The following is a 25,850-nucleotide window of genomic DNA, read 5'->3' on the forward strand; positions in this document are numbered from 1 at the left end:
TGTCTAAGTCCACAACCTTACGAGTGACAGATGCAGCAGCCTTCAAGGATCCAAGTGATAGACGACTTGAGGGTTTTCTGAGAGCAACGTACTCATCTGCTGTTTTGACCCTTCGTAAAGCATTAGCTTCGTCCTGGGTGGCCAGAGCCATCGAGGCATGGTCCGAATCTCTGATCAAGGACATTCAAGAAGGAGACCTTATGCCTTCACACAAATACATCTCCCTCCGTCTGTTGCAAGCCAAGATCCTATCAGGTTGGAAGGGAGGTCCTCACTCTCAAACGGTCACTCTGCTACACGAAACAAGAGAATCACTCTACAACAGTCGCATACATAAACAGACAAGGAGGAACCCGCAGCAACAGATTCTAAGCTGGGCAGAACTCCGTTCGGTAAGAATATCCGCTATCCACATACCAGGAGTATCCAATACAAAGGTGGATTTCCTCAGCCGAAACCAGCTGGACCCGGGAGAATGGGAACTTCACCCAAAGTCATTTGCGGAGTTGGTGAGAGTCTGGGGCCAACCCCAAATCAACCTGATGGCATCCAGGACGAACCGCAAGGTGACCAACTTCTTTGCTCGCTACCGGGACCCGATGGCGATGGGAATAGATGCCATGACCCAACCTTGGCATTTCAAGCTAGCCTATGTCTTTCCTCCTCTTCCCATGCTACCTCGTGTGTTGAAGGTCAGACAGTTGCATCTCACAGTAATTGTGATAGCTCCATATTGGCCCAGGAGAACCTGGTTCTCGGATCTTTAGGAGATGGCCATAGCTCAACCAATTCGCCTCACACCCAGAAGCGATCTACTACAGCAGGGTCCCATAGTCCACCACAACCCGGGACTCTTTGCTTTGACGGGATGGCTGTTTAAGCAACCATTTGGAGACGAACGGGTTTAACGGAAGAGGTCATCGCCACTATGCTCAAATCGCGTAAGCCTACATCTTCCAGAGCTTACCACAGAGTTTGGAGCTATTGGAACTGGTGCCATGAAGAGGGCCTAACGTTTTTGGAATACAACATACCAAGGATTCTATCTTTTCTCCAGAGAGGACTTCAGTTGGGTCTGAAGTTGAGCTCCTTGAAGGTGCAGGTTTCGGCTCTTTCAATCTTATTTCAATCCCGTCTGGCAGTGGACAATTCCATCCGTACCTTCTTACAAGGAGTGGCACGCATCGTCCCACCATTTCGAACTCCTATCCCTGGGTAGGATCTCAATCTAGTTCTGGACTCCATACTAGACCCCCCTTTGAACCATTGGGAGTAGTTTCTGAGAAATGGCTCATCTGGAAAGTTGTATTCCTTGTTGCAATCTCATCAGCCAGAAGAGTTTCAGAGATTGGCGCTCTTTCATGTGACCATTTACTTTTGATTTTCCACAATCCTTCCTCCTAAAGGTTGTATCTTCATTTCACATTAATCAGGAGATTGTGGTACCATCACTTTGTCCGGATCCCAAAAATCAGAAAGAACAGCGACTGCACAAACTAGACGTAGTTAGAGCTCTCCGCTGGTATCTAAAATGTTCCAAATCATTTCGGCGGTCTCAAGCCCTATCTGTGGTACCCACCGGGCCTTGAAGGGGCATGGCAGCATCTAAAACGTCCATTGCAGTCCCCTAGAGTCTCTGTGTCCCCGTGAGACGACAGAGAAAACTGGATTTTTTGATACTCATCGTTAAATCCATTTCTCTGTAGTCGAAATGGGGACACAGGGCTTCCCAACCCTGAGCGAAGTTGAACCTGTTGGTCTAAAGGAATCGTTCTCCTGAATTACCTGTTATGCAAGTTGTTTAGTTTTCATAATCCCTTTTTTCAGCAGTCTCTTTGGCACAAACTGAGGGATTATAGCAGTGTGGGTTTAAGACGGGTTCCCGGACACGCCCCCTTTCAAATTAGTTCTAAGTGTCCTGCCTCCTAGAGGGTGGAGCTTAACCCCTAGAGTCCCTGTGTCCCCCTTTCGGCTACAGAGAAATGGATTTAATGGTGAGTATCAAAAAATCCAGTTTTAGTGATTTAAGCTCTCTGAAGCTCGAAAGATTTTGTTTTATTTTTACTTGAATACGTGTTCAGAGGTGTAGGCTTTAAACAATAGCCCTGTCTCCATATGAGGCGCTTCCTACTAGAGATACAAGGTCATCTTCAGTTGTGGTGTGACTCAACAGCAAACCGACCTAAAGATGCCCAGTAATTAAAAAAAAAAAAAAAAAAAAAGTATATCCTCTGTCTAATACTAATCTGTTGCTCTTTGAGGCTCAAGTATGTGGAAAGCCCTGTTTGGACCTCATGTGAGGAGCTTCCTGGGAGGAACTTCTTCTCAGTAGTTAGGATTCATGGATGCATAAATCCCTCTGTTAGTGCATTTCCTATCAACGTATTGCATGTTTCATATTGCATACATGTGCTTGTGCTTATATTCTGTTTCGCCCTCTGTTTCATATATAGGTCTCTGACAGTCAGGCGGCCACCCCCAAAACACCTGGTGCAAATGAAGTGACTTCTGAAGAAGAGGAAACAACAGTTTCACAGTATTTTTTTAGTGATATTTTCATGCCAGTGGATGATGAATGAAATACCCTTAAGGAGGTGTGAGACCTCTATCGAGCCTTAAATTGTTTTTCTATGGACAAAGAATGTTTTTTCCCTTCTTATAAGGAAGAACATCCTCAGTGTCTGTAAACATGCTGCTTTGCAAATGTGAAGCATAACAGAACTCTATTTTTGGATGAAGGTCTTTTCCACACATTCAAATGTACTGTGTATGTTTAAGGAGGAAGTGTCATTCTTTCTATTTCCTGCTAGACCAGGCATAGCCAAAACTGCTTTTTTAACAGGTTTGTACAGTGACCGAATGGCAAACAGATATATTTATTTATTTAAAGTTTATTTATTCGCTCCTTCAGTGCAGGAGGAGTAAAAGGCTGCTGCTACTTATTGCCATGCAATGGACTGCAAGCCTTTCAATTCACAACAATTCTGGGGTAAAAAATCCCCATGCATTATTGAGTTAAATGATATCATTCGTTATTTGCTTTATTTATTTTTTTTGACGTGCATAGAGTGCAAAATGTAACTCTTGTTTTCCAAATAGAAGACTTTGGGGCTTAAAAGGGGCATATATTTATTTTTCTGTGTTGATGATCAGTTCCTTGAAATGGCACCCTGAAAATAAGCCATATTGCGAATAAAAAAAGCCTGTACCTTATGTTACAGGTACTGCTCATATTTCCACATCCCATAAGCTACATTTAAGCATTTAAATGACACGAAGATCATTTCAAAAATGGAGTGATTCCATGTATAAGTGTTTTTATGAACAAAACTAACTTAGAGATAGACACTGATATCCTTGAATAGTGTAGTGAATAGTGAAATTTGTGCACAATCCTACATTTACAGGTGTAAGTATGGGAGTTGATATGTTGCTTTCTTCTATCAGTTCTATCAGGAAGCCTGGGCTTCCTATAGCCAACTCCAACAACAAGATTTAGATGGTGCCAGATATTGCCAAATTGTATAACGGTTTTAGCCTTACAGTGACTGTAAGGAATTATCCCAGAAAAGGATGCACCAGGAGAATACCTCTGCTACTCTGGCAGGACAGTTCAAATGTGGCCTTAAATGAAAAGGAAAGTTGTTTAGCACTTGGGGGTGCCAAATGTTAGGCACCCCCAAGTGATCGTATTGACTTACCTGAAACCCCAGGCCAGTGCTCCTATCAGCAGAAAACTGCACCGGCCCGGGGTTATACCAGTGAGCACCACAGAGAGCTTCTCTTCCGGCTTCTTCTTTCTTCAAATTTCCCGGGGCAGACAGACGCATGCGCAGTAGAACGTAATAGCCGACTTTTTAGTTAAGTTCGGCTTTTCACTCTAATGCGCATGCGCAGCCGCGAAAGGAAAGAAGAATCTGGAACAGTAGTGCTCCGTGGTGCTCACTGATATAACCCCCGCCGGTGCAGTTTTCTGCTGATAGGAGCACCGGCCCGGGTTTCAGGTAAGTCAATACATTCACTTGGTGGTGCCTAACATTTAGCACCCCCAAGTACTAAATAACTTTCCTTCTCCTTTAACTGAAAACCATTCCAAAAAGCACAGTGCTGATGGTGCCTCCTGTATAACATACTGTATGTATACAAAAAACTAAGCATAAATTCACCTTATTTCCTAGTAAAGTGCCCTATATCATTAGTCGCTCAGCACAAGACTGATCAGAGTCAACTGCTCATTAGTGGTTTAAGTTCCATCAAAGAAGGACATTTGCAATAAAAAAAAGGATTTATAACCATGTTGAATGTCTCCGAGTGCTTGACTAATCACTTTTGGTATTGATTTTGTTCACAGTTAATATCATGAATGTGTAAAAGGAGCTGTTCCTGCTGTCCTATCCGGGCAGTAAGGGTATCACAATGTCATATATTGTGTGGGCACAGTTACTGGTTCTACTAACCAGTTGGGCCCCCTCAACTCCCCCCCCCGCCCTCCTGGGACCAGGACTCCCATTGTACCCCCCACTCCCCAACAGCCCCTTATTAGCTACCATATTGCTTGACTTTTCAGTTATATTTCAAGGACACATTTTGATGGGCACAATCTATGGATTTTAGTTTTTCATGAGGTTCAATAAGTTATGCCCTAACAGGGACAAGAAATATGTTCACTAAAATGAATAAATGAAAATTGGCAGAGGATTTGCTCGATGCATGCAAGCGACGTGCTTTACTGTATATATAAAATTAAATATAAGATCATCCCTGGTTCTAAGCTTAATTCTATCTTGTCTGTTCTAGAATATATTTGATGGTGTCTTATTTTATTTTGATAGTTTCATATACCTGCCAACTTACTTGTGGCAATCTTGTCCCTTCCTGTATGACATTACAAAAGCAAGTAGCATATGTAACAACTATAACAAACTAGATAGTGAATTGCCTCAAAATTCCATTTGATTGCCGCGATGGGCATGGGCAACCCCATGAATAATGTCCATAGTTTTTATTAAATTAATTGTGTTTTGGTAGTGGTTTTGGCTATGGTAATTGTAGTTCCCATGGTACATCTATTGATGGAAAGCCGACTGCAGCAATCCATGGTTCCACATGTAAGCCATTTCTTTAAAAGCTATGGAACCAGCTAAGTGCACTGCTCTGGACAGAGGTATGTATGTGCTTGCCCCATCCCAAACATTGCAGTCTCTCTCCCCTAACTAGCTTAAAGGGGTGGTTCATCTTTGAGTTAGCTTTTAGTTTGTTATGGAATGGCCAATTCTAAGTAACTTTTCAATTTGTCTATATTATTTATTGTTTCCTATTCATATTATTCTCTCAGTCAAATCAATGCATGGTTGCTAAGATAATTTGGACCCTAGCAACCAGATTGCTGAGATTGCAAGTTGAAAAGCTGCTGAATAAGAAGCTAAATAACTGAAAAACCACAAATAAAAATTAAAACCAATTGCAAATGATCTCAGAATACCACTCTACATCATACCAAAAGTTAATTTAAAGGTGACCAATCCCTTAAATAGGAGGGCAGGCGTTACCCTTGTCATGCACCCCCGGTTTTATAGTCCTGCATTAACTTTGTTCCAACTAAAGCTAGTTCCATCTCTACAATTATGGCAGCATTGGATTCATGGTTAGTCTGATGTAGTTAAATAAATATTCAGCTCATTACCAACATGTTTGCATCTGCAGCTTTCCTTTTCTCTCTGTAATTTGTTCTCTTTACTACTCTAATCTGAATGGTTAGTTGCAGGTTGGAAGATTGGACTGATCAATTGTGTCCAACATAAGGCTATAATCTGCGCGTCTATGGCCATCTTTAGGGTTTGGGATTGAACGTGAATGGCTCTTGCTGTTTATTTTTAAAATTGATACTGTTACGTTTCTAACTAAAAAATACTTATTTTATGCACTTCCATGAACATTTCCTATAACTTTTATTTGGAGTGCTGTAGCAATTCATTTAAGTGTACAAAATGACCTAACTGTATCCGTATTATGGAGGTGGCACACGGGGAGATTTGGTTGCCTCACAAGGAATTTTGTGAAATGGAGGGGTTTAGGTTTAGGGGGTGTTGGTGCAGGGGGAGAATGTGACAGGCTTGTGGAATCACAGATCAGGTTATTAGGCTGCAGATGGGAGGAATCAGGAGGGAGCATGTCAAAAGCAGCTCAGAAGTTACTCAGGCAGTAAAGCACATTGAATTATTAACATGGAGAAGAAACAGGACACTGTAATTATGTACATAAATGTCCTAAACTGGACACCATACTAATCAGTGAACCGGTTTAAAACACACGCACGCACGCACGCTGTGGGCGTGTCACATTCTCTCCATCCCACTCCAGGCTGTCAGTTCGTCCTACCATTGACTTTTGTAGGCCGGGGGGAGCGGGGCTGGTCGGTCCTTATAAAGTTCCAGCAATACCGGGGCAATGCTACACACGGTGAGGCCCAGTACAGGCCTCCTCAGGCTCTACTCCATGGGGTGTCTCCGCAGACTCTACCACGGAGACAAAGTGGCCACTATCGGGTCCAAGCCAGACTCCAACTCCCCTGCTTACCAGGTAGGCCTGCCCGTGCCTGACAGCTCTCACCACCCTGCCCTGGAGCTCACTGGAGTGATTGAACTACAACTCCCAGCATTCCCCAGCTGCCATGACTTGTAGCAACACTATCTAGAGACTAGTATGGCAGGTCACAGCTTCTTGCAAGGTGACCATGAGCTGTCATATTCTATCTATATTATCTGCTGTTGCCAATACACAGATTCAATTTGCACAGGGGCCCCATGAGAGGAAGAGGTAGGTACAGTAACCAAGCACATATAATTTGAAATCAGGCACAGCCGACCTGCAGCCATCCAGCTGTTGTTTTGCTAGTGGAAGTGGACTGCTGAACCTTTAAGTTGGCCATAGACACACAGATCGGATCGTACGAATCGAGGATTCGTACGATTTTCGGATCGTGTGTGGCGTGTGCCGACATCTTTCGCCCGGCGGAGATCGGTCATTTGGTCGATCGGTCAGGTTTGATTTTGACCCGACCGATCCCGCCGGAGCTCATGGCACATCGTAATCTGATCGTTCGGCCATATGGCCGAACAATCAGATTACCCCCGATATAGCCATGCCTGTTAATGGCATATCGGGGAAAGATCCACTCGTTTGGCAACATCGCCAAACGAGCGGATCTATGGCCACCTTTATTCTTAAAGCCCCTTCAGATATTGGGCCCAGGGTCGCACTGGGCTGGTGGGACACTGGGGAAAAAACACGGTGGGTTGACCCAGATCCACTCTCAAATCCATAATTCAGATTCAGATCCATATTCAAATGAGTAATAAAAAGTAGCAATAACAAATTTGTAGCCTTGCACAGCTTTTGTTTTTAGATGGTGTCGGTGACCCCTGTGAGTCGTGTAATTGCTGTCCTGGTTAAAGGAGTTTTCCCGTAATCTGTTGGAGTTCTATTTTCTCCTTTTGCTGTTACGCCGGGGTGCGACAAAGAGCACCTTTAAGAGAGTGAGGACAATCTTTTCGTTTATTGTATAGTATAGCCCACCATACCTATTTGATTGGATCTACAGTTGGAAAGTTGCTTAGAATTGGCCATTCTATAACATACTAACCATTAACTTAGGTGACCAACCCCTTTAAGAAATTGAAAGAGATAAAGGGTAGAGCAGGGGGAGCAGAACCAGGGGGGCTCTTGATGTCGCAGCCCCATTGGGCCCAGAACACCCCAGTCAAACACAGAGTAGGTCCAGCTTCCCTGCAATGCTGCCCCCCTACCCAACTTCTGCCCTACTTGGTGCCTGCCTTTAATTGCCACCCTCCAGCTGGTATTCAGCAGCAACTCTGATTAAATTACAATATTAAGTTATAGTTAAGGTTACTCACCAAACAGTGAAAGTGGTCCAGTTGCACCAGCCCCAGACCCCCAGCTTCGGGGAGCAGTACAGCAGAAGATAAAGAGGCAGGGCTGACGGAGATGGTGGATGGAGATGAAGCTATATTTTTAATTTTTCTACCAATAAATTTATCTTTTAACTGAGCATCTTTGGTCTTGTGGATCCGTTTGAGTGCCGGTCAGCCCTGCTTCTTTATCTTCTGATTAACTACAGCTCCCAGCATCCTCTGTCACCCAGAAGTCAAAGCTGTATATATTATGGTAAATACATCATCCTTGTTTAGCTGTATAGAATTACCCTCCTTCTAGTACCGGTTGTAGCTTGAAGTGCAAATAAAGGCAGTATGCTGCGGACTGAAGTTATCACAGAATCCTGAGGCCTTAAATCATGAGGCCACAAGCCAAGAGATTCACTGCTCTAAACCAAAAAAATGCTACAACATACTTTGTTTTCTTTGCCCAGAATTGTTTGGTATATAAGGCTCCATGCACAAAGAGTCAGGATTTGGTGCAGCCGTGGTGGCAGCATACAAATTAATGATCTCCTGTTGACTGTCGTGTGTACAATTTTTCTGCCCTATGTGATGGAGGGCCGATAATGGAAGCCAGTGTTATAAACACCCACTTTACACCACACCCACTTTAAACCACACCCATGTTGCCACAAGAACTTTTAAGACTATATCCACATTAATGGTGGTAGCACACCAAAAAACCAAATGATGGTGCTCATTGCCGGAATATCACTCATATGAATCATATTAAAACACACCCTTAAATCTATGTCTCCTCCTCCCCTGTGAATAACACAGCATGCCCCTAGCACATAATTAAACACCTAACATCAATATCCAAATGTTAACCAACCCTACCAGGCTCATGGCACACACAAGGAGCATAGGGCAGGCAGAGTATAGCACACATAGGGGTCATAGGGCAGGCAGAGCATGGCACACACAGGAAGCATAGGGCAGGCAGAGTATGGCACACACAGGGAGCATAGGGCAGGCAGAGTATGGCACACACAGGGAGTATAGGGCAGGCAGAGTATGGCACACATAGGGGTCATAGGGCAGGCAGAGTATGACACACACAGGGAGCATAGGGCAGGCAGAGTACGGCACACACAGGGAGTATAGAGCAGGCAGAGTATGGCACACATAGGTGTCATAGGGCAGGCAGAGTATGACAAACACAGGAAGCATAGGACAGGCAGAGTATGACACACACAGGGAGTATAGGGCAGGCAGAGTATGGCACACACAGGGAGTATAGGGCAGGCAGAGTATGGCACACATAGGGGTCATAGGGCAGGCAGAGAGCGACACACACAGGAGCATAGGGCAGGCATAGCATTATACACAAAGGGAACATAGGGCAGGCAGAGTGTGACACACACAGGGAGCATAGGGCAGGCAGAGTATGACACACACAGGGAGTATAGGGCAGGCAGAGTATGGCACACATAGGGGTCATAGGGCAGGCAGAGTATGACACACACAGGGAGCATAGGGCAGGCAGAGTGTGACATACACAGGAGCATAGGGCAGGCAGAGTATGGCACACATAGGGGTCATATGGCAGGCAGAGTACGGCACACACAGGGAGCATAGAGCAGGCAGAGCATTATACACACAGGGAACATAGGGCAGGCAAAGTGTGACACACACAAGGGCATGGGGCAGGCAGAATAGAGCAGGAGACAGAGCCACTGTAAAATGAACAGTTCATACTGTGCTACATACAGTGATACAATGCTGGTGCCCCAGGTGAACAATGTGGGTGAGTCTGGGTTTTAGGGCTTTAAAGGTGTGAACAATAGTGGTTTTACAAGTGTGAACAATACAGGGGGATTACATGTGTAAACTGTACAGGATTTTATTGTCTGAATTTGAGGTGTAAACAATGCAGGAGTCAGTTAATCTCAGATTCATGAATCAAATCACACATACTGGGGATGCGGCAGGAACACACCTTCCACTAAAACACTCCGTACCCCCTGATTCCTCAAAATACCACATGGCTGAGAGAGAGATATAATGAAGTCTGAAGGCACAACTTTGCTTAAATTTCTAGAACTCTATATCAACCAATCAGCAGGAAGCAATAACTGGTCTCCTGTTTGGTACATCTGATTGGTTGCTTTATGTTAACTGACCCTGAACAATTTATATTACTCCATTAGGTCTGTTAGAAAGCAGAAAGGTACAAATGTTTTTCAGCTTCATGCAGGTGTCTCTGTTTGTCTCTTTTGTACTCGGCAATCCCTTATCCTTTGTCTGAAGTTTAACGCCTGTTTCTAAACTGTTTCCATAGGAGAGCTATGAAAGGATGAAAGCACTAGTGACGGAACTGAAAGAGAGAGCTCAAAAGATACGTTTGGGTGAGTTCTCCCAATAAAACCTTGCCAATTTCTCTTTTCCATTGGGCAAGGGGCAGAACGCTGGAGGCAAACAGATTGCTAACAAGGCATTTACTGTGCAACGAGGTCACTTATCATCACACTGGTAGACAAGATGAGAAAAGCCACCTGTGACTGATGGATATCAAACACAAACCAATGCAAGAATAGGTTATCTGCAAGTTTTGTCTAGAATATCTGAATTGGACAACCTCAATTAAATGGTGAGGAGAGCGGGGGGGAATGTGTGGAGAGCAGTAACATCTAGTAAGTGCTGAATGGAAAGTGAAAGTAATTGCCTGCCCCGCCTCTATGCCTAAAGAGGCGGGGCAACAGCTATGAATGCTTTAATTAAAAAAAAAGAATTCGGATATTTAATTTTATGTCTGGGTGACAGGCTCCCTTTAATCGAATAAATATCCTTCTTTAAGTAAAATTCAGTGGTATTGTTTTTTATGCTTTAATGAATCTGGCCAGGGCCTTGCCAGAACATTCGTCATCAGAAGTCTTGCAGAACAGCTTTCAGCCAGCAGTGAGAAGCCTTTCATTTTTGCAAATCTAGTAGGGATGCACTGAATCCACTATTTTAGATTCGGCCGAATACCGAACCGAATCTGAACCCTAATTTGCATATGCAAATTAGGGTGGGAAGGGGAAACCATTTTTTACTTCCTTGTTTTCTGACAAAAAGTCATGTGATTTTCCTCCCCAACCCTAATTTGCATATGCAAATCAGGATTCGGTTCGCCTGGGCAGAAGGATTCGGCCGAATCCAAATCCTGTTGAAAAAGGCCGAATCCCGAACCAAATCCTGGATTCGGTGCATCCATAAAATCTAGTGACAGATTTGCTCTGATTCTGAGTCATATTTAGAACTCCACCCATAAAGAAATCCATATTTCCCTGTTGGGATTATTTAATGTTTAAATGATTTTTAACAGATATGGTATGGAGATGGAAAGATCCCTTATCCATACAACCTCAGGTTCCAATCATTCTGAATAATATATCCTATACCATCTAAACATAAATAAGATCTAATTTTGGTGAACTGTCGTAGGCTATCTGCCGTTCTGGTTATACTGTATAAGTTATCTTCTTTTCCAAACATTATAAAACCTCAAACAATGACAAAATATCTTTTCTTTTTTTTCTTTTACAGGAGGAGGGGATAAGGCCAGAACGCTTCATACTTCAAGGGGGAAACTGTTACCCAGAGAAAGAATCGATAGGCTTATTGATCCAGGGTATGAATTTTTTCTTTTCAAAGTCACTTGGTCATTTCAGTTTCTCTTTGTTCCTTCTCATGTTCTCTTTGTTGTCATAATAGTAAAAAGAGAACCCTCCTATAGTGGCTCCAATATAGTAAGATTGAATTGCAAGTGCTCAGTATATTTCTATGTTGTCATAGCCGCTGTCTGAGACAATTTGTAATTGGTTTTCTTTTTTTTATTGTTTTTGGTTTAATTTTTTTAGCTTTTTGTTGAGTAGCTCCCAGTTTGGAATTTCAGCAGCTATTTGGTTGCTTGGGTATAATTTACCCTAGCAATCAGGAAGTGATGGGAATGAAAAAAATGAGTAGGAAAAGGGCCTGAAAAGAATGATAAGCAGTAAAAAGTAATTAATAAGAACAATTGTTTTGAAAGCTGGAAAGAAGCAGAAGATGGAGGCAGATCATTCGAAAACAAAAAATAAATTAAAGACCTATTGTAAAGAAAATGACATTCTTTAACAAACTAAAAGTTAGGTTGAAGTTGAACTACCCCTTTAGGAGCAGGGTAACAAAAGCTCCAATAATTTCCATTGCAAATTTAACTCTTACTGTATGTGTTTAGAAAACTTATTGGAATTTCTCCCAAAGCAGCCACAATTACACTAGAATTTGATCATTTTTAGTTTTTAATGCACATTTTTCCAGATGCCATTCAATATACATTATAGGGGGGTTTACCTTAAGTTAACTTATAGTATGATATAGAATGTCATATCCTTAGCAACTTTTCAGTAATTATAAATTCTTTATTTTTTAAAGTTTGTGTTGTTCTGCCTCTTTCCAGCTTTCAAGTTTTTTTCAACAAAAAAACTATTGCTCTTTGAAGCTACAATTTTATTGTTATGGTTACTTTTTTATTACTTCCCTTTCTATTTAGCCTTCTGCTATTGATATTCCAGTCTCTCAATGAAACTGCTACCTGGTTGCTCGGTAAACTGGACCCTAACAACCAGAGATCTGCTGAAATTCCACACTAGAGAGCTGCTGAAATTAAAGCTAAATATTTTAAAAGCTACAAAAAATAGTAAAACCAATGGCAAATAGTCTTAGAATAGGAATGTTTAAATCATGCTGATGTTCATTTAAAGGCGAGACACTCGTTTACATCTTCCTAAATATTTATAGTAGAACCACCATTTTGTGTTTTTCAGGGAACCAGAAAAAAGTTGTTGCAAAATCTGGGAAAAATCAGGGAAAGGCATTATGCAGTATATATTGGTGGGACCACAGAAAATGGTATAAAATGTGGAAAGACTTAAAATCAGGGGATGTAAAATTGAGGTTTGACTGTTTGTTTAATATTTTTTGTATCGGTAAATTGTAATGTTTTAGAAGAGGCAGTGTGAAATAAAGTATCACATTCTTTTTCAGTTCAGCCTTCTTGGAGTTTTCTCAGTTTGCTGGTTACCAGTTATATGGTAATGAGGAGGTACCTGCTGGAGGCATTATTTCTGGCATAGGGAGAGTATCTGGGTAAATGTATTAGTTTTTAGGCCCAGGCCCGGACTTCCTTGTCTGGCGCCCCTTGGCCGCCGGTCCTAGAGCCAGTCGGCTTTGTCATGCACCGCCCTCATCCCCGTGCAAGCGCACACATGCGCCAGATCGCTGGGGAGCTGCTCTAATGCTCAGTACAATGTGGCTGGCTGCCCCTAAAAATTTGCAGCCCTAGGCCTTGCCACAAACGCGGGCCTGCTTAGGCCAATGACCCACTAAGCTGTAATGAAAAACGAGTATTTTATTAATCTATTAATCTAATCAGATTTAATATTACTTGTGTCACATTTTATTGAATTTGTGTATTATAAGAATGAATATAAGCCCATTTAAAAATATGAGGATATTAGAAGTCTCCTTGGCCACCATTAAAGCACTGGGCTTGTATAAACCCTAACTGACTTCTAATTGCCTTTTATATTATGATAGGGGTACATTATGATCTATATATTAATATTCTGACTTGAACTGGCATACTGTGGCAATATGAAAAGGGTTGGTATGATCCAGTTCTAGAATTTTACATTCTTTTTTACTTACAGGGTAGAGTGTCTCATTGTAGCCAACGATGCAACAGTGAAAGGGGGCTCTTACTACCCAATTACCGTGAAGAAACATCTCAGAGCACAAGAAATTGCAATGCAGAACCACCTCCCATGTGTATACTTAGGTGAATGATTATATAAAATATTGTTTCTCCGGTATAAAACCTATTTAAACATTTAATAAAAGTCATAAATGGGGAAAAAATTGTATAAATAAGAACAAAAAATAATTTGACCTTTATTACACAATCAATGTAATTGCTCTTTGTGCACCAGTGCATTCTACTGTTGAATGGGTTGCTAAATAGTGTAGGCACTTCAAAAAAACCTATGCAAAACTTCAAGTAATTTTTTGTTAAAATGACTTCTACAGCATTGCCTCATTAGTGTTCTGTATAGACTGAAAGTTTGTTTACATCCCATAACGTGTGTTGTCAATTTTTTCACTTTATCATTAGGTTTGTAATGCCTGAATACCTTCATATAATACACAAAAGCTATGAATATCCTGTAAATAAAATCCTTAGAAACAGTGTCTAATGATTTCATTTCTGTCCTATGATTTACTGAAACTTGAGTAATATTTACAATAACGTACCTCATGTTATAAAATTATTAAAAGCTCATGGAACTCCTTACTGACTTGTACTGCTCATGTATATTACATGTAGGGGGTACATTATTCTCTAGAAATTGTATTGTACACCTTGCTTTATAAACACAGAATCTGTAATGCTCTGTAACTGTTTATCATGCTTCATGCCAAGAATAATAACTTACTAGAAAACCTTTATTGGATCTAACAGCAGCACAAAGAGTATATCGGATAATACATGAATTGATTAACTTGCTCCCATTGTTATGTGTTTTTTTCCAGTGGACTCTGGGGGAGCAAATCTTCCTCGACAAGCAGAAGTTTTTCCTGATCGGGAGCATTTTGGACGTATTTTTTACAATCAAGCAAGAATGTCTTCTATGGGGATTTCCCAGGTACATAAAGAGATACTACCACTAAAAACTACTCTTCAAAATATTAATGTACATTTAATATATTTTTAATACTAAAATTTCATGTTCAGAGACTCTTATGGAGAGAAGTTTTAAAAGATTATAAATAGAAGCCTGTGCAGCCTTTGCATATGTTTTCTTTTTTAAATGGATAAGAGGATAATGTAAATATAATGTAATTTATAGAGATGTTCAAAATCAGTGGGGATAAAACAAAAATTAGGAGGCATTTTCGTATGTGCTCCTATGGTAAATTCATAGGTCTGAAGGCATCAGAACAACAGTCTATTTCATTTCAGTTACTGCTACAATAAAAGGCCTAAGTAACATTTTATCATGTTTAATTAAGGAGAATGTGTGTTGTCAATGTTTGTATAAGTAGCCACAAGCTAGAGAAATGCAGAAAAGGTAGTTAAAGAGTAAGATAAAAGGTTGATTGTTCATAGATGTTTCTTTAGTTGAATGTAATTTGAAAAAAAAAATTGTTTGATTTAAAAGAACACTTATGTTTGTAGGTTGCAGTGGTTATGGGATCCTGTACGGCTGGTGGAGCATATGTCCCAGCTATGGATAATGAAAGTATAATTGTGCGCAGACAAGGAACCATTTTCCTGGGTGGCCCACCATTGGTAACTAGCCCTGAAATAGACTCTAAAAGGCAAGTGCCCATGGCTTTTATATTTTATCAGCTTGTGTTATAAATACATCATAGCATGACATAATACATTTGGGGACTCTAGTTAATGGATCATAAGATGCATATAAGTGTTTGAGTTTGGAGTTAGTAAGTGACTAATCAAATTTTCATCAACTAATACATACAATTTGAAAAGCTTTATCCCCAACCAGTCTGCTGTATGAAATCAAACATCTGACATCTTTAATTCCAACCAGTCTGCTGTTTGAAATCAAACATCTGACATCTGATCATATTTTGATATGAGGGGCATATACCAGAAATACTAGGTCAAGATAGAGAATGTTCCTGCATCTTGGTAACCCTCCTGCCTGAACCAGGAAGATATGGAAGGTATACAACAATACCTGCTTCTCTTGTGACTTCTGACAAAACCAGGTGATAAATGTGGAATATAACATCCCTTACATGTGTTCTCCAAACTTGCATATGGCTAAATCAGCGATAATTTGTTTTTTCATTTATTGCACTGGCAGTTTTGTGTCCAACTGGAGCTGGAGCCTATAGCATTAGAAACTTGTGGCACTTACTTTTTAATGGGTGACTTGGTCACCTCCTGCTCCAGTGCAACATGCTCGCCCCTTGCACTGAGAAATCACATTCTTTAAAGGAATACTGTCATGGGAAAAAAAAAATTTTTCAAAATGAATCAGTTAACAGTGCCTCTCCAGCAGAATTTTGTGCTGAAATCCATTTCTCAAAAGAGCAAACAGATTTTTTTATATTCAATTTTGAAATCTGACATGGGGCTAGACATATTGTCAATTTCCCAGCTGCCCCAAGTCATGTGACTTGTGCTCTGATAAACTTCAATCACTCTTTACTGCTGTACTGCAAGTTGGAGTGATATCACACCCTCCCTTTCCCCCCAGCAGCCAAACAACAGAACAATGGGAAGGTAACCAGATAACAGCTCTCTAACACAAGATAACAGCTGCCTGGTAGATCTAAGAACAACACTCAATAGTAAAAACCCATGTCTCATTGAGACACATTCAGTTACATTGAGAAGGAAAAACGGAAAAACAGCAGCCTGCCAGAAAGCATTTCTCTCCTAAAGTGCAGGCACAAGTCACATGACCAGGGGCAGCTGGGAAATGGACAAAATGTCTAGCCCCATGTCAGATTTCAAAATTGAATATAAAAAAATCTGTTTGCTCTTTTGAGAAATGGATTTCAGTGCAGAATTCTGCTGGAGTAGCACTATTAACTGATGCGTTTTGAAAAAAACATGTTTTCCGATGACAGGATCCCTTTAACAAAATTGTTAAATTGTTATTTTGTCAATGGGGACAGTGTTAACCCACTTCTGGATCTGACTGGATACTTTCTAGGACCTAGAAAGTGTCTATTTTGTGTTTGGCCATTAGCTCATCTTTTCAATATGTATTCTGCTTTACCTCTATCTGTATGTGATATTTTGGTGCTGGTTCTTTGATTTCTTTTTAATAGAGAGCAAAGATATTTTTTGGGCGGTTCTGTCTAGATTTGTTTTCAGAATTGTTTTTTTCCAGCGTGACTTATATGCCATTTACCTTGTGCACACAGGGTTGCCACCTTGCTGGTATTTAACAGTTCCAGCTGGTGAATATGGCAGCTGATACCAGTGGTATTAATATGGAAAATTGACATAGGTCTGGTATTTTTCTCCTGAAAGGTGACAATGCCTTACTATTGTTCCCATACAGTCTGTTGTCTCACATTGTCTTCTTGTTATGTTGCATCCTACCTAACCCCCTCTGAGAGGGACTGAATCTCCAGTAATTATTATCCAGGGGTCCGCTAATGAGTTTTTTATGTTATATAAGGCAAAAGAGCCTGCAGGTTGAATACAGATTTGTTTGTCTTTAAAATGATTAATGTGTTGAAAACAAATCCTAAACAGAATGATTTATCAATGAATCTGTTTTCAAGTGTTAATTTTGTACTCTTGCCAAGTGCCTACTGCTTTTTCGTTGGACTGTGCTCTAGGGATATAGGTAGCACATAAGGTCAGCTAAACATTGATTTTTGTATTTTGCTCAATTAAATGAGAGGACAAATAGATTGTAACAATAAGGAAAGAATGGCATCTAATTTTTCATGCATGTCTTGTATTGGAGTATTCATGCTGGAGGGTAGGCCCATTGAAATGTGCAAAATAAACCTCAATTATCCTCCCTAATCATACCTCTGCTGTCTGGCATAAGTTAGTTATGGTTCATATTTTACTATAGTTTAGATATATTTTCAATCTCAAATCACTGTATAACCTTTTATATATCACACCAAAGGGACATTTATCAAAGGGTTCTACATTTTACAGCATGGTTACTATAGTCTGCATGTTAATTTTCTGTGTTGGAAAAACTTCACACATACATACATACATACATACATACATGAATACATATACATGAATATATTTTTTGTTTGTGGATACACAAATCCTTGAGAAAGGATTACTTCTTTGTGTGCATTATGTTGGGTTTTCCATCTCTATGAAGACTTATTTTTTTCAAAACTATAATTCACTTTGTATTTGCAGGTGAAAGCAGCAACTGGAGAAGAAGTGTCAGCAGAAGATCTGGGTGGGGCAGACCTTCACTGCAGGTAATATGCCCAGGAGCAGCAGTATAGTAGTAGGAGTATTCTGCTTACTTTTGGCCGTACTAACTGACCATCCAATACCTTACGGATTTAGGTATAAAGATGATTGCACAGCCTGTTGATTCATATTGATTAATGATAATAGCTGCTTATTTCAGTGATCTCCTACAAGAGACCCATGGGTCCTGCCCAGGCTTTTTAGATTACATCACATCATAATTTGAATACTGTCTAGCAATGGAAAAAGGAATACATTGTAAAAAAAAACTGTAGCAAAAATGTTGACAAAGTTTGCTTATTTGGCATACAGCAATACATTATTGAAATCACAAAAGACTGCTCTAATTCACACCCGTATAGGTGTATGATAGTGATGTGCAGGTCCCGACCCTAACCAATTGCACCCTATCTGACCCGTCACAGCCACTCTATTTATGGACACACGCCCGACCCACCCATCTCTGACATCACGAAAGGGGCAGGTGCGCCCCTGCAGAAGGTGGCCCAAACCCTGTGGAAATCGCCCATCACTATAGTGCGTGACATGCAATTGGCAGTTGGCTGTACTTACCGGTTCTCCACCTCTAAGCTGGAAATCTGGGGGACAACTTTGTATAGAGGGTATAAATCAGTAGTGATTTGCATCTGAAAATTGTACTGTGCAAATTGCAAAATTAAAAAATAAAGAACAAACAGCAAACACTACTAAACAAATGAATTGTTCTTATCCTGAGGCCCTACCTGTTTTATTATTTTTTTCTATTTTTGACATTAATTATCTGCCTTTTTTTTAGATTTCGTTGCTAGTGATGCTTTTGTATAGAGCAGTGGCGCTGACTCATTCATGAAATTTCAGCTGCTGCCAGTAATTCAGTTATAGAATGCATTCAAGGAGCCTTTCCTTTCAGCTGCTGCTTAATTTTCCAAACCTTCAGCATATGCAGCTGAGATTCAAGCTCCGGGCTAGTCCTCATATATGGCATTTCCTTTGCACGTAGGTGGAAGCTGCCCCTTGAATGATTTGTATTTGGTTTATGTTGGCCAGATTTTTTTATTTTGCTCCTGCTACGGATTAATCAACATGTTTCATGTACTTTCAAAAAGCTTCTTTGAACGTTGTTGCTCCTCAGGCACAAAAAAAGATTGTAAGCTCTTCAGAGCAGGTATTTAATAAAAAAAATAAAGTGTGTGTATAATTTGTAGCACTGAAAATTTTTGTGGATCACTTTGGGAACCAATTTAAAAATATATACTAAAATGCCTGGGCCATGACTGCCATTGGCTATGTTTGAAGGGATTGCTGTAAGCCACACACTTGGGTGTATTGATCCAGTTGCTTTTCATACAGGACAGCTGATCTGGATTTGTGTGCACATTTACTGAGGCTAATGTTGCTAGAATTTTTGTTCATGAGGGGTGTCAAAAAAACAGTGGGAATGTGTTTTTTTTTTTTCATGTAAAATATTTCAATACCAAATAATTGGTCCTGTAAATGAGGTTGAGCAATAGTGCAGCTGCATCAATGGAAGTGTTGATCTAGTTTGATCTAGGTGGTCAGTTTTGGGCCCCACACAAGAAATGCAAAAGATCAGGCTACTGCGTATTTATGTAATTTCTGTATAAATGTTGGAGGTCCCTGCAGTGGCTTTAAAATAATGTATGTATGGAATAGGTAAAATATACATTGTTCTCAGGTGCTCTACAATATCAAAGCGTGTCTATAAATGGCCTATTGACCTATCCTCTCAAAGATTTTAGATACCTTTAGTACAGGTATGGGACCTGTTATCCAGAATGCTCGGGACCTGGGGGTTTCCGGATAACAGATCTTTCCGTAATTTGGATCTTCATACCTTAGGCTGGTTTCGCCTCCAATAAGGATTAATTATATCTTCGTTTGGATCAAGTACAAGCTACTGTTTTATTATTACAGAGAAAAAGGAAACCAATTTGAAAAATCTGGATTAATTGATTATAATGGAGTCTAATGGAGACAGCCCTTCTGTAATCTGAGATTTCTGGATCACAGACCCCATACCTGTATAGGCATTTAAGTAGTGTATATGAAACACAACAGCATTGCAGTAGTTATGTCTGTTATGCAGAATGCCCCAGACATCTGTATCTATGGGATATATATTGAGTTAGAACTTTGTCTCGCTGTACTGAGTAAGTGTCCAACATCTAGTTGCCCAAAATAAAGTCCTTTAATTGTGAACGCTTTTATATTGTTCAGGAAGTCTGGGGTAACGGATCATTACACATTAGATCAGTGGTCCCCAACCTTTTTTACCTGCGAGCCACATTCAAATGTAAAAAGAGTTGGGGAGCAACACAAACATGAAAATGTCCCTTAGGGTGCCAAATAAGGGCTGTGATTGGCTATTTGGTAGCCCCTATGTTGACAGGCAGCCAACAAGGGGCTCTACTTGGCACTATACTTAGTTTTTATGCAATTAAAACTTGCTTTCAAGCTTGAAATTCAAAAATAAGCACCTGCTTTCAGGACCCTGAGAGCAACATCCAAGGGGTTGGAGAGCAACATGTTGCTTGCGAGCTACTGGTTGGGGACCACTGCATTAGATGATTCTCACGCTCTACATCTTGCTCGGAAAACTGTGAGGAGCTTGAACTACAAGAAGACCGTAGATGTAAGTCATAAAGGAATATTTAGTCAATTTCCAGTTATCATGGGATGTGAGAGAAGAATGTGCCGCACAATATGCTGGTGACCTAAGCACCTCCTGGGGATAATAACTAGGTTTGAGATTCATTTTCTAATGGTGCTTTGTATGGATGATAGGGATGTCGCGGACTGTTCGCCCGCGAACTAATTCGCGCGAACATCGACCGTTCGCGTCCGCCGAATGTTCGCGAACGTCGCGCGACGTTCGCCAATTTGGGTTCGCCTTAGCTGGCGCTTATTTTTGCCCTCTCACCCCAGAGCAGCAGATACATGGCAGCCAATCAGGAAGCTCTCCCTCCTGGACCACCCCCACACCCCCTGGACCACTCCCCTTCCATATATAAACTGAAGCCCTGCAGCGTTTTTTCATTCTGCCTGTGTGTGCTTGGAAGAGCTAGTGTAGGGAGAGAGCTGTTTAGTGATTTGAGGGACAGTTGATAGTAACTTTGCTGGCTAGTAATCTACTTGATACTGCTCTGTATTGTAGGGACAGAACTCTGCAGGGATTTGAGGGACATTTTAGGTTAGGTAGCTTTGCTGGCTAGTAATCTACCTTCTACTGCAGTGCTCTGTATGTAGCTGCTGTGGGCACTGCTTCTGATCTCTCATCTGCTCACTGCTGCCTGTAACCCAATAGTCCTTGTAAGGACTGCTTTTATTTTCTTTTTTGTTTTTTTACTTTGCTACTATAAGAGCCCAGTGCTATTAGTCTAGCTGTGTTGGGGAGTGGGACTGGTGTGCTGCTCCTCCTAGTAGTTCACCACCACCAGCACCAACCAGAGTCAAAATTGTTACAAAGTATCTTATTTGCACCTGTTAGCTGTTCTGAGCTCTCTGCCAAAAGCTAATTAAGTTAGAAACTGTTTTTTTTCTGGCTGTTCAGTTCAGAGAAAAGAGGGACTGGTGTGCTGCTCCTCCTAGTAGTTCACCACCACCAGCACCAACCAGAGTCAAAATTGTTACAAAGTATCTTATTTGCACCTGTTAGCTGTTCTGAGCTCTCTGCCAAAAGCTAATTAAGTTAGAAACTGTTTTTTTTCTGGCTGTTCAGTGCAGAGAAAAGAGGGACTTTCCAGTACAAAAGAGGGACAGGGGGTTGAGTGGTCAAAAGAGGGACAGTTGGGAGGTATGCAAGTGCCACCTAGCTGTGTGAGCTTTTTCACATTCTGTCTAAATAACAATAATAATTCCGTGTCCGTAAACATCACCTGAGTGATGTTTTTACAGCAGCAATAATATATTCCGTATCCACTACTGCATACGTTGCCCTTGCAGGCATTGTTTGCCCAGTCTTTAACCAAGTGCCACCTAGCTGTGTGAGCTTTTTCACATTCCGTGTCCAGAAACATCACCTGAGTGACGTAGTGTGATTTCTGCCCTTTACAGCACAAAACGCAGCGCTGTGTCAACAATGTATTTTTCAGATACATTTTTGCCCTTGATCCCCCTCTGGCATGCCACTGTCCAGGTCGTTGCACCCTTTAAACAACTTTAAAATCATTTTTCTGGCCAGAAATGTCTTTTCTAGCTTTTAAAATTCGCCTTCCCATTGAAGTCTATGGGGTTCGCGACGTCCGCGAACTGTTCGCATTTTTGACGCAAGTTCGCGAACATTTTTTCCGCCGTTCGCTACATCCCTATGCAGGTGTCTAGCTTCCTACTGGCTAAGCGAGTGTCCCCTCAGTCCTCTCCACGTCATTGCTGTGTATAATATTCAGCAGGGATCACAAACAAAAATATAGTTCACTTGTAATTAATGTTCACTCTCTTGTATTACCCAATTTCAGGCTGTGTAGAGGTATATAAACCAGAATAGGGATACTAAAAACAAGAAAAAGCAGTAAAACACCACACTCACTACCTTACTAAAATTAATTGAGATCTAATTATATAAGTGCTTAGTGCTATTATAATCATATGCTTAGTTCTCAATCAATTTAGCACCAACATACAATTAATGGTATTTCAATCGATTGTGTTATATACAAATAATTAAAATGATTAAAGTGCTTAAGTGCTATAAATTAGGTGCTGTGACTTTCAATAAAATGTATCTACACTTGATGAATAATCTAAAAGTTCATGGTTCTTATATGAATTAAATAAGGTGCTGGTGCTGTAGTTATAATTTTAAAGTGAGTTCATGGTATCAAACAATTAAAAATAAAGCGTCAGCAAATTCATGAATAAAAGTTAGAAATTAGAAAATAGTATAGAGGTGGAGTTGTCCCGAAGAAACTGGCTGCGTTGTTCTAAGCCCTGGGACACCAACACGTGGGAGAAAGACAGAACACTGAGGACTGTGGTCTCGTTACTACATTTCAACTCTCTTGTAAGGAGAGATAATTTTGCTATAAAACCAACAAATCCTCAGTGCCTTAGAGATAAAAGAGAATATAAGGAATGAATGCCACGCTAGTAGCGCTACAATTCCATTAAATTTCTCTGGATCTGAGATTCAATTAAAGTTTTAAAAAGGTAAGATTTCAATAATGAGCTTTTTTTAAAAATAAGGTTTGAAGGCTCGCCGACGCACATTTCGTATACGCTTTAGTGCAGCATTCATTCACCGCTTTGCTATTTTCTGATTTCTAACTTTTATTGTAGTGTGGGGTTTTATTGCTTTTTCTTGTTTTTAATATTCAGCAGGTAGCCATGGGCATTATTTAAAGGAATACTAACACCACAAAATTTTGTAAAAAGTGTTTGAAAGTAATGAAAATATCATGTAGTGTTGTCCTGCACTGGTAAAACTGATCTGTTGCTTCAGAAACACTACTATAGTTCATATGAACAAGCTGCTGTGTAGAAATGGAGGAAATTGAAAAAGGGCTATATGGCTCAGGTTAAATAGTGAATAACAGATAACACCATTATTTTCTAAAGAGCTTATCTGCTATCTGCTGTGTAACCTGAGCCTTTTCTGCTTTGAATGGCTGCCCCCATTGCTACACAGCAGCTTATTTATATAAACAATAGTGGTGTTTCTGAAGCAAACACTAGTTTTACCAGTACAGGGCAACACTGCATTATATTTGTATTACTTTAAAACACTTATTGTTTTTTGATGTTACTGTTCCTTTAATAAGGGGTAAAGTACAGTACCATTCGTGTACTGAGCACAGAGAATGAAATCAGCATCCCACATTGTAGTGCTGACAAGCTGCTAGAAGCAATGGATTTCAAGCACTCTGTAGCCTAAATTCTAAAGCTGACCAGCTGCTGGATGTGATATACAGTCATTTCATGCACATACAAATGAAAAAGAAAATTGCCTGTTTTCATATTCAACCTGTGTAAATATGCGAGATCAGCATAAAAACAACTCTTATTCTTTTTTTTTATATGTGATCCTACACTATAGGATTGGTGTCTTAAATTAGTTTGAGACCACTGATGCCATTTTCATATAAATATATATATATATATACCCTTTTCACTCCATGATGGGGCTCATTTATCAACACAGTGATTTGCAAAATATTTGCTTCATTGTTCTGCTGCTGTTTGAAAAACAAAAACTAATTAACAATTGGTTACGAGGGCTGTGGAAAACTTTGCAATTTTATAGGTCTATTTTTTAAATATAAATGTTGTGTAAAACTTGTAAGCGCTGTAATTTAGTATTCTTTTTAGGTCATTGCTCGGGTTGTGGATGGAAGCAAATTTGACGAATTTAAGGCATTATATGGAGATACCCTAATAACAGGTAAAAAAATGTTGCTAATCATGGTACTTGTAAGGGGCTTTTATTTAATACAATATAAACGTGTGTATGTGATATATGTGTTTGGTTTGACTTATCAAAAAGCTGATATACTGAAAAAATTATTTGAAGATAAAAAAAATTAAAAAAAAAAGAACCCGTGGCATTCCAACCAGCTGCTTGAGTGTGTAAGGCATTTGTCTTGTCTGGCAATCTTTTTTCCTATATTATTTATTGGAAACTTGAAAATAGACTGGGAATTTAATAAAAACATCAAACAAGGCCATAGGGTAGTGTTTTATCCCTAGAACTTCAGCCTCTCACAATGAAGTGCATGGGAAGAGTACCTTAGACCAATCGGATATGCTATTTTCTGTTCTAATTAAATCTCTGTTGATGTGTATTTGTGTTCCGTATATGAGAGGTAGTGCTTTTTGTTTTCAGGATTTGCTAGGATATACGGTTACCCAGTTGGTATTATTGGGAATAATGGAGTTCTTTTCTCAGAATCTGCAAAAAAAGCAAGTATACTACAGGGATAAACTGTGTGTTAGAATATTTTAATTATCTTGTAATCTTGTTTTCCCTTAATAATAATAATAATAATAATTAATGGTACCTACTAGCTGCTAGCATAAAACGATCAAACCATAATACCCCCGACCACATCCAATTAAGCACAGACGCTGATGCAGTGAACCTCCTCCCCATCCCAGTTTGTACAAACTTGCCTGATTTTCATCAGTGTTTTATGAAACGTACGGTAACTATGTTAAACCTAGGAAGGACAGATTTGCTTCTATTCCACAAACCCCAAAACATAATGTACATTATTTCTACCATTATTCGAACCATGTTAATTGCAAGGGAATACCTGAGCCAAGATAGCTTTATGGAGTGTCTGTACAAGCTATGATAAAACCTATGGTCAAACAAAAAAAAATGGATGCTTCAAAGACATGGACGAAGGAATGGGGCTTATCAACCCAGTCCCATGTAACTGCAAATTCACTCTGGCCACAGCAAAACTGGTCAAATTAAAGATCCTTGAAAACATTCAAAAACACTTATTTTGGCAGGGAGAGACTCAGGCCAACGCGTTTCGTGGCACTAGACAGACTATTCATCAGAGGTGGCTTTTGAGGACGAAGCTGTGCATTAGCACAAAGTACTTAAATAAACCTCACTGATATTTCAGCTTCCTCTATGCCAAATTTTCACAATCTCCAGTAAACCCCGGGTTTTTGCTATTTATGGCATAGTTTGTGGCCGCATACCTAATGATGCCAGACCATTCTCTCGTACTGCTGGGCTGTGACCCCCTGACTTTGTTTTGGGATTATAATACAGTAAGAGGTCCATTGGATGTAGCTTGTAGCTAGTGAATGTAAAACACAGTGGAAGCCTTGTCAAGGCTGAAAAATTTAAACTGAGCCATTAAAGGATAAGTAAACTTTTAAAATAAGTCAATGTAAAATTGATGAGGTTGCTATACTAAGCACTTTTGTCATTTACATTCGTTATTTAT

The 25,850-nt window shown here is 40.2% G+C and overlaps 2 protein-coding genes across 5 annotated transcripts in view; both read left to right on the forward strand.

Moving 5' to 3' along the window:
* bdp1.L (B double prime 1, subunit of RNA polymerase III transcription initiation factor IIIB L homeolog) overlaps nt 1–3,211 on the forward strand; it is a 68,700-nt gene extending 65,489 nt beyond the window's left edge. For all 4 annotated transcript variants that reach the window (XM_018264990.2, XM_018265006.2, XM_018265015.2 and 1 more), the window contains exon 46: nt 2,454–3,211. In XM_018264990.2, coding sequence (XP_018120479.1) covers nt 2,454–2,579 — 126 coding nt within the window. In that variant the 3' untranslated portion in view covers nt 2,580–3,211. The remainder of the gene's footprint in view (nt 1–2,453) is intronic.
* A 3,105-nt stretch (nt 3,212–6,316) lies between these two features.
* Nucleotides 6,317–25,850, forward strand: part of mccc2.L (methylcrotonyl-CoA carboxylase subunit 2 L homeolog) — a 42,584-nt gene continuing 23,050 nt past the window's right edge. Inside the window, exons 1-7 of the mRNA XM_041585054.1 lie at nt 6,317–6,579; nt 10,240–10,306; nt 11,487–11,571; nt 13,634–13,761; nt 14,514–14,626; nt 15,160–15,336; nt 17,869–17,933. Of these exons, the coding sequence (XP_041440988.1) occupies nt 6,448–6,579; nt 10,240–10,306; nt 11,487–11,571; nt 13,634–13,761; nt 14,514–14,626; nt 15,160–15,336; nt 17,869–17,933 (767 nt within the window). The 5' untranslated portion in view covers nt 6,317–6,447. The remainder of the gene's footprint in view (nt 6,580–10,239; nt 10,307–11,486; nt 11,572–13,633; nt 13,762–14,513; nt 14,627–15,159; nt 15,337–17,868; nt 17,934–25,850) is intronic.

The sequence above is a fragment of the Xenopus laevis genome, chromosome 1L, assembly GCF_017654675.1.
Source record: "Xenopus laevis strain J_2021 chromosome 1L, Xenopus_laevis_v10.1, whole genome shotgun sequence".
Taxonomy (NCBI): domain Eukaryota; kingdom Metazoa; phylum Chordata; class Amphibia; order Anura; family Pipidae; genus Xenopus; species Xenopus laevis.